This window comes from Ovis canadensis, chromosome 5, assembly GCF_042477335.2.
Source record: "Ovis canadensis isolate MfBH-ARS-UI-01 breed Bighorn chromosome 5, ARS-UI_OviCan_v2, whole genome shotgun sequence".
Lineage (NCBI taxonomy): Eukaryota > Metazoa > Chordata > Mammalia > Artiodactyla > Bovidae > Ovis > Ovis canadensis.
Window position 1 is genome coordinate 56705041 of NC_091249.1, and position 15095 is coordinate 56720135.

Here is a 15095-nt window from a genome sequence, read left to right on the forward strand (position 1 = left end):
GTCACCAGCCCTGAACCCCTCCCCCAACACCCTGCACAGACCTGCCAAGCCCTGTGGGGAGCCCACGGGGGTGGAGGGGCTGGAGGAGAAGTTATTGCTTGAGTGATCCGGGGAGTAGATCTGTGATGGGACAAGGAGAAAAAAAGAGCCACCAGGTGGCCTGTCAGGGCCAGCTTCTCGGGGTTACTGGCTCAGCCACCCACCACATCCCACGCCTCACCGAGGCCAGGGCCTTGCCAAGGGCATCTCCGGAGCTGCTGGATGTGGTCCCACGGGAGCCTGTGAGTGGAGAGATGTGAGGCCCTGGCTGACAGAGGCTACCGCACAGATGCCCCAGCCTGGCCCTGGGCAGCCCAGCCAGTCCAGGTCTGCTGCCGTCCAGCACCTGCCTCTGCAGGGCTCTGGGGCCTGGTGGGCTGTAGGGCCATGTGAACAGCACACTTTGGGGGCCTCAGTTTCCCCAGTGGGGGCCCCTAATGAAAGAGCCATTTTGAAACAGCTGAGGGGGGCTGAGGAGCCGATGGTAACAATGATAACCAGGACCACACTGATAATGATACCAACAATACTAATCTTGAGCCCATGGGGGTGGGGGATAAGGGGCTGTACCCAGGAGGCTGTCCGCCCCGCTGACGGGGGGCGTGTGGCTGGAGATGCTGCTGTAGGTGCCTGCAGGGCCCGAGAAGGTGGGTGCGGTTGGAAGCCCGCCATTCACCTCTGCTCCGTGCAGCTGGTAGCCCTGCAGGGTGGGAAGGATAGGTCAGAGGGGTCACCCCAGGGCACTGCCCCCCACCTGCCAAGGGCCACCCACATAGCTTACCATGCGCTCATGCTGGTGCAGGCTGCCAAACCCGCCGCTGCCCCCCACAGAGCTGCCGCTGCCTGCCGGGAGGGGCAGGGGGGATGAGCCCCCACCCAGCATGGGCCCAAAGCCCGCCTGGCCTGGGGCGCTCCAGAGTTCAGCGGAGGGGTGGAGACTGCCATCTGCGGAGAGGGGGATGGTAAGGTGGGTGGGCACAGGGACCCCCGGCCTGCTCCAGGCAGCCTGGGTGAGCCCCCATACCTGCCATGTAGAAGGGGGTGGGGTAGGAGCTGCCGGGCGTCTTGGCGGATGGGTAGGCCGTGGGGTCCCTGCCGTAGTCGTCCCCTGAGCTGGGGGGGTACACCTGCAGGGGCCGCGGGCATGGTCAGGCAGGAAGGACTGGGGCTTAACTCTTGTCTCCCCTCCACCCCACCCCCCTGTACACTGTACAGCTCCAACCCTTCCCTCCAAAACTGTGGTGGCCAGTGTCTGTGGCTTGCTGGTGTCATCACCTATCTGCAGTTCCTTCTTTACCCCACCTCCTGCCCACTCTGCAGAGTCCCAGATTCAGACCTGAGGCCTTTGTAGATCAGACACCTCACCCGCACCCAGACAACCTTTTCCCTCCTTAATCCAACGAACTCCTATTGATCCATCAAAGCCCAGCAGTGCTGTCCCCAGCGTTGGAACCTCCCTCAGACCAGCCCTCATCACAGGAAACCTGGGAGCCTCAGAGGCAGGGCCCTGGGTAAACCTTCTGCCCCAGCTGCTCCAAAGAAGTAAGAGAGCAAAGGCCTTCTAGGATCAGCACCAACCCTGATCAGCTGGCACTGTCTGGAGAGTGCTTGGACTGACTAGCAACGTCTGCCCAGGCAATGGAGCAGAGAGCGGGGATCAAATGATGCGTCAGGGGGGATGGAGTGGGCTCAGGGGCCTCTCACTCTGATGTTTCAGATGTGACATCATGAGATGAGGCTTAAAACAACCTCCACTTGCCTGCCCCCCACCCCTAGGCTTCAGGATTTCAACCTCGGATGGTAACCCTGAGCCTGGACTGGGCTGGGTCAGCCTCGGGGGCTGTGCTGGTGGCCAGTGAGGGAGGCAGGCAGAGAGGGCAGTGACCGATCCAGGGAATCCGGCAAACTGCCTTTTCTCTCAGCGTGATTAAGTCACAGGAGCTCAGCACTGGGAGCCACTGACGGCTCAGCACCATCTGCTGGGCCTGGCTCCCTGCCAACCACAGGCAGAGGGGCAAGGATGCAGGGTGGCTCCAAGCCAGGCACAGGGAGGAGGAAACCCTCTGAACTGCCCCCATGATGCCCACCAGCTCCCGCTCCCAGGACACCTGTTCAAGCCCTTTCTGAGGAGCCTCAGCCACAGGAGACCACTTATCTTAAAACACAAGAGACCCAGGCTAGACCCCAAAAAAGCACTTCCTGACTCCCTCAGAGCTGGGGCCTCAGGGCAGAAGTCCCCGGAGCCCTTGGGGCTTTCACCAGAACCCACGTGGGGCTGGCCCACCCTGGGGGGTGTCACAGAGGCACTCAACCCATAGGGCCCATCTGTCCCACGACTCACTGAGGACGGGAGGCCAGGCGGCACCTTCCGGACCTTCTTGGGCTGCGAGTCTGTCGGGACAGGAGGAGTGAGAACCCCGGCCCGGCTCCCACCCTCACCCTGGACCTTCCCACCAGACGTGTCTGTCACCAGGGGTGGCAGACAGCCTCCCCCACCACCCACAGCTCAGAGAGGGGACCTGGGGGCTTTTCTCTAATAGAACAACTCAAGCCTCTGTCCACGCACAGAACCTGGGGGGTGGGCATGTGCACTTCGTAGGACGCGACCGCTGGGCCTCAAGGGGACTGTCACCCTGGCCCACTCACCCAGGCTGCTATCCGTTGCTCTCCGCCGAGGGTGCCCAGGGTAGGAATAATACTGGGACCCGCCCTTGATGCCCGAGGGGGACAGAGGCCCTGGGCTGCTGAGGGCCAGCTCACTGGGGAGGAAGCCCACCTGAGGGAGGGAGGCGAGGGGGAGGTGTCACCAGTCAACCCCCACCCCCCCAGGCAATTTTGGTTAAAACAATAAGTGCAAAGGCCAAAGCCAGGTCCTGGGGTGGGTGACCTGGGGAGGAGCTCCCTTCTGGCCAGCACCTGTGGAGTGTCTCTGATCAAGGCACGAATATAAAAGACAGACAAACACTGTCAAACCTGAAGATGCGCGGGGTCTGGGCGCTAACACACACAATTGTGCCTAGGGAATCAGCCAGTTTACTTTGTATGTATCCCTCCACTCTGCCTTTTTAAGGCAAACAGTTTAAACTTGCAGACACTGGTATAAAATGGGACTCTTTCCTGGAAAGTAGGCGTGACTGGGGCTGAAGGCCCACAGCTGCAGCCTTAGCCTTCCCGTCTGTAAAATGGGCACGCCAGCCACTACACGGCTCAGGGGTCATTGTGGGGACTGATGGGGCCAGGCAAGGTCTCCCTGGGCAGGGGTCCTGGTGGCCAGCAGGCGTCCTGTGGCTGTGATAGCTGCCACACTGGCTGTGGCCTGGTGAGCACAGGGGTGGTGCTGTCTGCAGCAGGGCCTAAGACTAAAGCCCCCAAGAGGTGGGGGAGAGGGCCTAGAGAGGTGACCAGGACAGGAGGCCACAGGGGACTGCTATGCTGGGTCACTGCCCCATCAGCCTTGCAGCAGGGGTGACAACCTTGCCCAGGTTGGAAGCTGTGGGCTGGACCACAGGGCTGAGGTGGCCTCAGGTTCCCTGTCTGCCACCTGAAGCTGGGTGGGCGGGTGTCTCCTGAAGCCCCTTCAGCTGTGTAGGGGGCCCACAGGCTGGACCCAGCCTCTCCTCCACACGCACCTGGGCTGGTCCAGGGCCTGGCCTGTTTTAGCTGCTGCTGGCGAGTGACCAGCACTCGGCTCAGCCAAAGCAGCTTCACAGATCAGGAGGAAATCAGGAATTTGTTTAAAATTAAAACTAGAGAATATAAGGTGCTGACAAGAGATTAGGTGCTCCCCCCGTCCCTGCCCACCTGTACCACCCCCCAGTCTGGAGAGTGGGGTTCTCCAGGCTCTGCAGTCCCATGCCCTCTCCGTAGACACTGCCTCACCTGCGTTAGGCTGCTGACCCCGGTGTCTCTCCCGAAGGCAGCGTATGCACCCCGCTCGCTGCCCTTGCCTGGGGAAAGGAAGGAGGGTCACCCAGAGCTGCCTGCACACAGTAGGGACTCCACAGTGCACAACATACTGAGAAACATGGTGGGACACTGCTCTCCCTACAGGGTAGCGAGGGCCCAAGGGACAAGCAGCGGTCCAGCCAGATGCTGCCCCCAGATAACCTGCAGAGTATCCTGCAGACATGCCAGGCCCCCCTCGTCTCACCCCCAAGTTGGGACAGCACCAATTTGCCCCTCCCCTCCGAGCTTCGGTTTCCTCTGTTCAAGGTCATGAGGTGTCAACTCCCCAGAGTGCTGGGTTCCCAGGGGACAGGCTGGGGTCCCCGCTACTGCCTTAGTTCAGCACTCAGGGCTCAGGCTCCTTCACCAGCCTCCAGCCAGGGTTAGCTAATGAGTGAGCAAGTGATGTCCCTGGGGATGCTAAGTCAGGTGACTCGGTGAACGGGCCCTCCCTCTACGTGGGTGGGCAGGCCCCCGCTGTGGGGGGACAACCGGCCAGAGAGAACTGCTGGTGTGAAGGGACTGCTGTGGCTACACAAACACCTGGATCCAGCCTTGTCTGAAGCAGGTCCCTGGATCAGTCAGTACCTGAGCCATTCAAGCCTGTTTCTGGCTTCTGCTGAGCACCAACTTTGAGGGTGGACTGTACTCGGCCCTACTGTGAGTTAAGGACTCAGAATATTTGACTGACTAAGGTGATTTATTCTCAAATTGGGGGGGGGGGAATCTCCCTTTTATTTTAAAGGACACTTCCAAGTAGACTTCTGGAAGAAATGCTGTTTCGAGGGCAGGCAGAGGGACCATGCTCCTACCAATACGCAGATACCCCACAGGCCGCACCCTCCTGTGCAGCTCAACCTCCCATGACCCCTCCACACAGGCAACAATGGGCCCATGTAGGGATGAACAAACTAAGGCCTGGAGGCCAGAGGAACTTGCCCCACAGTCCAGAGAGTGAACTTCCTTCCTCCCAGGGCGGGTGGCTGTGGGAAGCAGAGCTGGCCAGCCCAGCCAGGGCTCTGGGCGCCCGCCCTTCCACCCCCCCCATCGAATATGGGGCAGGCACTAAATAGGGGGTATCCTGAAAGGAAAGATGAGGAGACGAGGAGAGGAAGCAGAAGTTCTGGGATGGGACCCGCAGTGACCAGAGCCCTGTGGGTATGCAGCAGGTGCCTAAGCCATGCACCAGGCCCCTACATCAGGGCAGGACCACCAGGGCTCGTCAAGGAGCCGGACCAGGTTGGGAACCATACTGAAAGACTGACCCCACCCCTAGGGCCCTGGCACTCACTGCCCACGCCCCACCACAGCCCCACCAGCCCTGGTCGACAGGTGAGAAAACCGGGGCCCCAGGAGGTGAGACCTCGCCCACACTGCCACTAGTTCTCTGGGTGTGTCCTGGGCTCCCTGCTGCCCTCTCCGAGCTCCTTGGCCACAGGAGCGTGTGGTGGGCGTGGACACAGCTGGGCTCTGGGCCCTGCTGACCAGGCCAGACTGTAGGAACTGCCCATGTTGGAAGAGGCTGAAGGAGGCCCGAGGGGGATCCTCTGTTGTGGCAGGTGCAGAAGTGACCCCAGGCTCCTGGGTCAGGCCCCACCTCCCAGGCTGGGAGATACACACAGATGCCCGCTGGATACAGCAGGTGCTGGACGCTGCTCTCCCCAACCCCCTTCCCAGGGCCGCGCCCAGGCCACACTCATCCATCTGGCTCCTTCGGTGTATCCAGCCACACAGGGCTTGACCCCAAAGCCCCCTGACACTGGCTGCCCCCTGGCTGGTTGGCTGGGGACCCCCAGTTCACCCACCTTCCCAGTGACCGCCAATCCTGCCATGACCCTTGGCCTGGGAACCACCCCCAACCCCCCCAGCCCCTCTCAACCCCCAGAGATACCAAGTCCACCATCAGCCCCAATGCTTTCCTCAGAACAGGGAGAGCAGGGCTCATGGGGACAAGGGTCCTGGGGGCCAGGTCCCTTCTTGGTGAGCAAGATGGGGGTGGGCCTTCGGGTCTGGGGAGCTGCAGAGTAATCACTGCCAGTTCTCGGAAGGCTCTGTGACAACCCATCCGGAGGGTCAGGAAGCCAGGCCTCAGGGTGGGGGACCCTCGTCTGGATCCCGATCCCCACAGTCAGGACGTGGGCGCTCCAGGGAGGGCGGACAGGCCTCAGCCTGGTCCTGAAGTGGTCAGGACTTCACTTCCCAGCTGCACTTGGAGGGTCCCCACCCATGTCCTCTCTCTGGATGGATATTCTGGGAGCCTTGGCACTCAAGTACATTGACCACCCCCCGGACCAAGCGGGCGTGTGGGGAAGTGTGGGGGGCACGGGTGCCACACATGTAGACACTCACCTCCGAGGCCGGGACCCAGGAATGTGGAAGAAGGGAGGCTGCTGTGGGACTCACCGAAGTGGGCGCCATCACTATAGGTCTGCGGGAAACAGCAGGGGTGAGGAAGGCACCCCCGCTTCAGGGCTGGGAGACAGGCTTGGGGAGGCGCCTGGGTCAGGACACGACCCTGCAATGCAGAGCCCAGAGTCCCTGCAGACCAGGCTGGCATCCAGTCTCACTGCTCTGGGCCCATCCCCCCATGCAACACGACCCCAGGGAGGGAAACCAAGGGTCTCGGCCTCTAGCGGCCCCTCACCCGGCCAGGGTCGAAGGAGGAACTGTCTTGCTCACTGGTGCCCCATGAGCCCGAACTTGGCCGGTCCTCGAGACCTGTAGGGCAGGAAGGCAGGGTCAGGGGCCTCACCTGCCCACTCCACACCAGCCCCCACCCCTGGCCAGAGGTGAGAGGTGGGGTAGCCCTTACTCAACCTGGGATGCTTTCCAGGCCATTCTGACCCACCCTGGAGCCTATCCAGATGCACCCACCCCACTCTGCCCACAGTGACACCACCACCAGTGGCAAGTACCCTGGGTACACGGGTACCAAGAAGACCAATTCCACCCATCCAGGACTGGCCCCCATCCTGCCAGGAAAGATGGAGCCCTTGACTGGTCTCTGGGCCTCTCAGGGGGCGGGGGATGGGAAACAAGGGATGAGCTCTCATCTCCCCTTTCCAGTAGCTGCCAACTCAAAAGGTGGGGCCGTGCCTTTGTTGAAAGGAGCAGCAGCAGCAGCTACCACTGACTCCCCGCCAAGCACACAGGCAGATGCCTGGGAAAGTGGAATCCAATCTGGAAGACAGGAGCTTACCCCGCTCACCCAGCCCAAGGTGTGGCAGGGGTTAACCAGTTGGAACTGGGGACAAGGACCGTGGATGGAGGGGTGAGCAGGGTGGGGCCCTTATCTCCCTGAACACTTGCCAGGCACGGCCCAGGACTCTCCCCAGCTCATTCAGGGGCAGACAGCACGTGCTCGTGCTTTTCATGGGGGAGGGGTGGGTTGTCTCCAACACTGCCCATCAGGGGCCACAGGGCTCAGGGCCCAGAAGAGCAAAAATGAGCAGTCCTGGGGCCCCTCCCGTGTCTCAGTTTCTCTCCTCAGTAAGTGGGGTCATGAACACATCCCACTTTGCAGGACTGAGGGTGTCCACATCTGACACTGAGTCAAAGCTCCCCAAGCTAGGCTGAGCGAGAGATGGGGGGAGGGCTGTGCCCAGCACTGTAGGCTGTGCCAAAAGACAATCCCTCCCTCCCGCCCTGACCCTGCATGGTACACATCCAGAACACCCTAGCTGGAACCTTCACCCAGCCTTCCTTTGCTCATCTGTACCAGAAACTTACTTCAAACTGCAGCCTCCTATTTTGGTGCCTTTGTGTTAATCATCTCCCCTGGAGAATTGGTGTTTAATTGCTGTCTAATTTGCATAATCATGCATATTAATCTTCTGATGAATATTCACATAGCTCACTTAAGATTTTGTTTTCTAATCAAAAATTTCCAGTGTGATTATGATGGGGGGCTGAGACTTGCCATGGTATACAGAGGGTCATACAGGGAGCTCCCAGGGTCTCCATGAATCCATCCAGCATTTGCCACCAGGTTTGGGGTATCTGTTCCCCAAGGCTCTGGGCCTTCACTTGGACTACGGGAACTACAGCAGCTGGTGGTGGGGGGTGACCTTGGGCACAGGGCCAGCACTTGAGCCCCAGTTTCCCTCCATACCTGCTTACCTGTCGTCCCCTTGCCCTCTAGCACAGCCCCTCTCCTAGATGAACTCATTCTGTTCTAGGTCCCCCACTCCCGTGGGCATTCGCAACAGGCCCCAGGAACTTCGAGCAAGAGCAGGAGGCCAGGTCCAAGGCCACAGCCAAGCCTCCCTGCACCCCAAAGCCTGGCAGGGCTGAGGGGCGCTCCTGGGGCCTGACACCCAGGGACCCAGCCAACACAGGCCCCACAAGATTCAGGCAGAGGCAATCAGGCCCTGCTCTTCCCTTTCAGGTAAAAATCTCCTCCCCCAGGCCCAGCCTCCTCCCTCCTAGAAACGACAAAAATAGGGATGACCCCTCCCCCACTACTCCCATTAAGTTATCCCCCCCACACAGGTTAATTACACATTTTAATAACACATCATGAATATTCATAACACATCCCTTGTTCATGTTCCAATTAACATGTACTAAGAGAATAAGACTTCACAGTCTGAGTATATTTTTTTTTTAAATAATCACACTCTTATTTTAATAAAGCTGGAGATGAAGTGGTGGTGGGGCCGCACCCATAAAAATCACCTCTCTGCTCAATCCTGGCCCACCACCCTGGCAAGAGGCAAGAGACGGACGGAGCACAAGGCTGGGGGGTTAGGTGCGGCACAGAGGGACTTGCCCAGCCCGCACCCCAGCTGGCTACCCCCTTGGCCAGGTGACATGGTGGGAGGGCGCCTCTGAGGGGCCTTGGTACTGGGTGATTCTTCCACAGCAAGTCTGCCAACTGGGACCTTGGACCAAGTCCAGCCCTTGCCTCCTTTTGTCAATAAAGCTTTATTAGTACAAGGTCACGGGCATTTGTTCCCACACTGTCTACAACGGTGTTTGTCATTGTAGATTAGTTGCACATACTGTCTGGCTCTTTATCAGAAAGGTGAGCTGACCCGAGCATGGAGAATCCTAGAGCCAGTCCCCCTGTATAAAGCAGCCAGACCAGAGGACTCTGGTACCTGGAGTGTGGGGAAGATGGTCATGGCAGCTGAGGAGGGCCCTGCAGTGCCCCCACCTCAAACCTGCAGCTGTACAGCCATGGTCGCTGTTGGGGGTTCTATCCTGCAGCGCCAGGCCTTGGGTCCCAGGCTAAATCCAAGGAGCTATCCTCTCCCCACCTCACTCCAACGCTCACTCTGCAATCCGACCCTGGCTCAGCCAGGGTGTGTCCCCTGGGTCAAGCCACCACCCTGCACCAGTGTCCCCCCAGGTTCCCTGTGCACCCACTACCCTGGGCAGGCTAGCTCTCCTCCCTCCCTCCAGCCTCTACCAGGGCTCTCCACTGCCCTCAGGGTAGAAACCAGACTCCTCCCTGACCACAGTTCTCTCCCAGCTCACTCCTACCTGACCCCCAGCAGGTGAGCAGATCTCGACCCCACCTAAGGTCTGCCTGGGTGGTCCCCACACCTGATGACCCTTTGTCCCCCTCTGTCCCCAGCGATTCTTGCACAGGGCTAGCCCCCAAACAACCTCCACAGACACCCGTGGCCCCCTCCATTGATCCGACAGCTACTGAAACCATCAAAACGTCATCTGCTGTGCCATCCTCCCGTGGTCACATGTGGCGACTACTTGCCTGCATTGTGGCCTCCAGGACCGGGGAAGAGTTCCCACCACCACCAGGGGCTAAGTAACACACGCTCAGATGGACATAAGCGGCTAGCGACTGCTGCATTGGACATGTGAACCACCCAAATAAAAACTAAATAATAACGATGTAAACCACAACACACACCATGATCACACTTGAGAAAAAATTAACAGCACCTAAAGGGCTCCCGCACTGCCTCCAAGCAAGATTTGAGGCTAAAGAGAAAGTCAGTGGGAGTAACACCCCACCACTTCCAAACCAAGGCTTCACTCCAACCCAACCTTTCATGAACCCCTGGAGAGGAAACCCCTAACCCCAGGGGCTTCCCCAGTGGAAGGAGCTGGCCCTCAGGTGGAGGAGGGGGGTCCCACAAACAGATGATAATGCAGAGAAACGGGGTCCCTCAGGTGCAGAAGTTGCCCCGCCCCTCCTATGAATTTCAGATTCCTCACAAAGCACAGGAGAAAGACCCCCTTCTGTTCCAGTCTAACGGGCCGGGTGGGAGGGTCTCGACTCCACCCCACCACCAAACCTAAGTTCAGAATCCCAGTCAGGAATTCCCTGCAAAAACAGGCACAGGGCAAAACAGAACCAGAATACGGAAGACAGCCATGTTCATGGATTTAGGATCGATCCCAGGAAACAGAAGGGTATCTAAGACTACCACCATCGCATGTGCGTTCCCAAGGAAATTGCAGGGCTTGTGGGTTCCCTGGAATGGATAGAAGATAAGGCTTCCGGGAGAAAGGAAACAGGAGAAACTAATAATTTTGCAGCACATTTGCAAAAGCAGCATCAGAGGTGGGGAGGCAGAAGTGACAATGCAGAAGAGGTGATGAAACACAAGGGCGGGCTCTGGGGATGCCCTCAAACACCAAGGAAGGGGGCATTCTGAGACCCCAGGCGTCCAGGGAGAACAAGGGAAAAATCACCCAAACTCAAAAACACCGAGTTAAAAACAACCCAGCTGCTCAAAGGGAAAAGTGAAGAGCTGGAGGAATGCGCACACCTCTTGGACACCACGTGCTCGCATCCCCACGCAATAATACAATGCATAGGACTGAAGCTCAGGGAGGTATATAGAGGCCTCCCTGGGGAGTACCAGCCCCAATCCCATCCCAACCCACTGCCGCTCACAGGAGGCAGGTGCCCAGGTGCCGCTCACCAGAAAAGCAGAAGCAAGGTGACATCAGCTGCAGCCCCTCCCCGTAGAACATCCAGAAGGAAGCGCTCCAGGCAGGAGGGTAATCCCAGCACAGGCCACTCCAGTCAGGAGGAAGTGATGAGCGGGCACCTTTGACCCACACATTAAACAGAATTTAAGACACTATCCCACCAAGAGTGGGCACCAGAGTGCACAGGTGCTGCACTGCCCGGGGGACTCCCCATGGTTTCTCCCAAGGAACCCTTGAGCAGCTGCCATCATCCCCACTTCAAAGATGAGGAAACTGAGGTCTCCTAAGTGGCAGAATTAATATAACAAGAACACATGTTTCCCAGCTGGATACAAACACACAGGACAGGACTTGAAAAGAGAAATGACATTTTTAAAAAGTGGCAATGTATTCAAACCAAACAGGAGGCCAGGGGAAGGTCACTTTCCTGCAGAGCACAAAGATGTGATTTCACTTTTGGGGAGGAAACAGCCTGATCCAGGAGGATCCCCCTGGACCCCCACCAACAGAGTTGCAAACCAGCACAGGCTGCCAAACTCAACCCAAGAAAGTACACCAGACCCGGATGGCAAGGAAGAAAAACTACCATCAGTGTATGAAGTGTGAGAGGGATGTAGACTCGACTTTTCTGAAACCTGAAAAGCGCTCTGGAACAAGTGACTCGGGAAGACGATCACATGCACACAGACATACCAAATAACACCAGTGAAATGGAGGGACCAAGACATTTATACACAAGTCTGAATTCAAGGCTCAAACTCTCGCTGGAATGGAAGGTGGGTTTTTGCTGACAGTGGGCAGGACCCCACTGTCCTGTGTCCTTGACACTGGACAAATGAAAAGCTTGACTGCGATGAGCAGGAGACGAAGCTCTCACAGCTCTGGGTCAAAGTGCCCCTCAAGGCCTCGGGAAGAATGACAAGAGGGCCATTTCAGGCAAGCAGGAAGACCCCTCACCTCCCCAGCAGTGGCAACAGCCCAAGCCATGGTTACTCGTTGCGTCAATGACCCAGAAACGAGCCAGTCGAGGAACAAACCCTCCACTCCCCAACTGGAAAACTGGAAATCTCCGAAAGAACTTGACCAGAAGGGAAAAAAAAATTTTTTTTATATTATCAAGAATCTACATTTAAAAATAATGAAACTACACATTATTGAAACCAACGAGATATGGCCAAAGTGGTCCTCGGAGGGAAATTTATAACCCTCAAGAGAACACAGGTAAACAAATGAGACTTCAATTCAAAAGTAAAAAGAAAAACTTAACAAAAAAGGAGGACTAAACACAGAAGTAGTGGGGAACTCCCTGATGGTCTGGTTAGGACTCCAAGCTTTCATTGCCAAGGACCTGGGCTTGATCCCTGGTTGGGGAACTAAGATCCCACAAGCGACATGGCATGGCCAAAAAATAAAGAAAGTGAGAAAGTAAAATAAACAATACAGAAATAGGGCAGAGAAAAGCAGTCAACTGATAAACATCAATTCCACAATGAAGTAGACTCCTTGGAAGAAAAGTCAATAAACACATACAAGGAGATTTCCTTGGTGGTCCAGTCGTCAAGACTATGCCTTCCAATTTGGCAAGACTCTGCCACCAAAGGGAAGGTGGGCTTAATCCCTGGTCAGGGAACAAAGACCCCGTATGCTTCGGGGCAACCAGGCCCATGTGCCACAGTTACTGAGCCCATGCACCTCAACTAGAGAGCCCATGTGCCACAACTACTGAGCCCACATGCCGCAACAAAAGATCCCATGTGCTGCAGCTAACCTGTGATGCAGCCAAATAAACAAATATTCAAAAAATAAAAATGCTGAACCCCACATGACATGCAAAGCGCAAACCTGAGGCTGGCAGATCTGGTCTGGCAGTTAAACAAGGATATAGACCAAATGCGAAATTCAGGGTGCTTCAGGGTAAGAAAAACCATTAATTTCTGGACAGAGTCAGGAGGCGGGTAAGGAGGACAGCAGGGGCCGTCCTGGGATGCCCAACACACCACGATGATGCCAACCACTCATGTGGATAGTTGTATAGGACCAGAAGGAAATGCCCGGAACATGATGAACAGTCAGCGAGATCTATCTCAAATCAACAGCCAGGATCAGGCCTGGTCCTGCTGACAACAGCCAGACAGCACAACAGCACATGCCTGTGCGGTTCCAGAAACACTGGCTGGTGAAAAAGGCACATGGCATCCTCACCAGGATGGAGGAAGCCGGGTGCCTGCAGGTGGTTTACCTGGAAAACCAAGCCAAGGGAAGAACCTAATTAGGGGATGTCAGGAGGCAACCACGTAGAAAATATAATGAAAAAGATCTCCAAACAACAGTTGTTCAGTTGCAAGTCATGTTTGACTCTTTGTGACCCCATGAACTAAAGCACGCCAGGATTCCCTGTCACTCACTATCTCCCAGAGTTTGCTCAAACTCATGTCCATTGAGTCAGTGATGGCATCCAACCATCTCATCCTCTGTCGTCCCCTTCTCCTCCTGCCCTCACTCTTTCCCAGCATCAGGGCCTTTTCCAGTAAGTCAGCTCTCCAACCACAGTATAGAAAGTCCTAAAACATCTAGAAACAACCCTCACTGCAGGATTATGTGACCAAATTAAGAAAAAACCAAAAACTATAAAGTGATTAAGTGCCTTATAATTTCAGTTTTCAAAGTTTATCTTAAAAACTTAATACTAAGGGTTGAAATTTAAGGGAGAAGACACCAGGTTCTTACAATGTAAAAATGCAACACCATAAAGACAAACAGTTCTTCCTAAACTTATCTATGAATTTAACATAAAATCAAAATCCTGACAGGTTTTTTTTTTTGAAGGGATGTGGGATGAGAGGAGACATAATTATTCTGAAGATCAAAGAAAAGAATCAGCGTATCTCAAAATATGTGGGTGGGGACCTGGAAAACAAAAATTGAGGTAAGACTATAAAATACACCACAAAGCTATAGTAACCAACACTGGGTAGTACTGAAGTAAAACATTTATATTTTTATAGGAAAGTAAAAATATAAAGCAAAAATTCATGGCTAAATGGCAATTTAGGAAATGCTCTGAGGCATATTGAACCACCAAGAAAGATTTTCTTGAGTTTATTCTGTTCTAGAACTTCCTAAATTAAATGCTTACTCCACTTCTTTCCATTGTATCTGAAGACTGTCAAAGACTATGATTCCTCTCCAAGTACAGCTTTGACTGCACCTGTTTCTTATGTTTACATTATTGCTGATTTCTGTCTAGCCTGGCTGTGTTGTACTTTCCTCTTTAACTCAACAGGCAGACAAAAGGAATTTTGTTATTTCCAAGTAGTTAGGCTTTTTGTTTATTTCTGCATTTTTTTGTCTTTTATTTGTAGTTTTACTGCACTGTTCTCAAGAATATGAGGAATTATATTTTGGTCACTTTTGTTTGTTACATCCTTTTGTTATGCTTGGTATGTGATCTATTTTTATAAGAAGTGTGATCCCTATTTACGGGGCATGGCCTTTGAAGGATAAGTGTTTCTAACTGAAGGTGCCTTTCAGGCCTCACTGCAGGCTTTTCATCAGTATCTCTGATGAAAAGGGCCCAAGAGTGTCTGTTCTGAGCAGTCCCACAGGTTAGCAGGATATGTGCCATTGGCCAGGAACTGCTATGTAAGTTCAATCTTGATCACTCCATCATTGAGGTTCTCTACCTCCCACTTATTTTTCACTTCTTTGCTCTCACAAAAGCTGTAAAGGCGTCCTTTTCTGTCCTCCAGCGTCTTTTCCTGTATATTCCTCAATTTGATGGAATGAGGAACAGGCACATTCATGACCGTCACATCTGCCCTGCAGAATGGACTGTCACCTAATTCTTAAAAATTTCTCAGAAATGGCACCAAGGCTAGAACAAATGGAAAGACTTGACAACATAAAAATGAAACCTGTAAACCACTGAGAGGAATTGAAAATCTACATCATCAACAACAGTTATAAATGAAAACTTATGAAAAAGGCTGCAACACAGATCACAAAACACTAATATCCTTCCTATAAAAGGCTCCTGCAAATCAGTAAGAACAGTATAGGGCACAGGACGCTACAAACAGAATACAGCATTGGGTGGTTAGCTGGGATGGTTACTAAACTCTCAAAGTTTCAGCTTTATCCTAAGTATAATGGGGGGGATGACTGCACCTATCTCACCACCCCAGGAGGACTGAGGACTCAGA

General features: G+C 54.8%; 1 protein-coding gene across 18 annotated transcripts in view; it reads right to left on the minus strand.

The window, feature by feature from the left end:
- TCF3 (transcription factor 3) overlaps positions 1–15095 on the minus strand; it is a 31431-nt gene that overhangs the window by 7059 nt on the left and 9277 nt on the right. For all 18 annotated transcript variants that reach the window (XR_011257000.1, XR_011257003.1, XR_011257002.1 and 15 more), the window contains exons 4-13: positions 6629–6702; positions 6334–6412; positions 3919–3986; positions 2686–2815; positions 2381–2430; positions 1064–1166; positions 821–984; positions 610–739; positions 221–279; positions 42–120 (exon numbers count right to left, since the gene is read on the minus strand). Coding sequence is in view for 10 of the 18 variants with exons in the window: in XM_069589736.1 (XP_069445837.1) it covers positions 42–120; positions 221–279; positions 610–739; positions 821–984; positions 1064–1166; positions 2381–2430; positions 2686–2815; positions 3919–3986; positions 6334–6412; positions 6629–6702 (936 nt within the window). In the remaining 8 variants the exon portion in view is untranslated. The remainder of the gene's footprint in view (positions 1–41; positions 121–220; positions 280–609; positions 740–820; positions 985–1063; positions 1167–2380; positions 2431–2685; positions 2816–3918; positions 3987–6333; positions 6413–6628; positions 6703–15095) is intronic.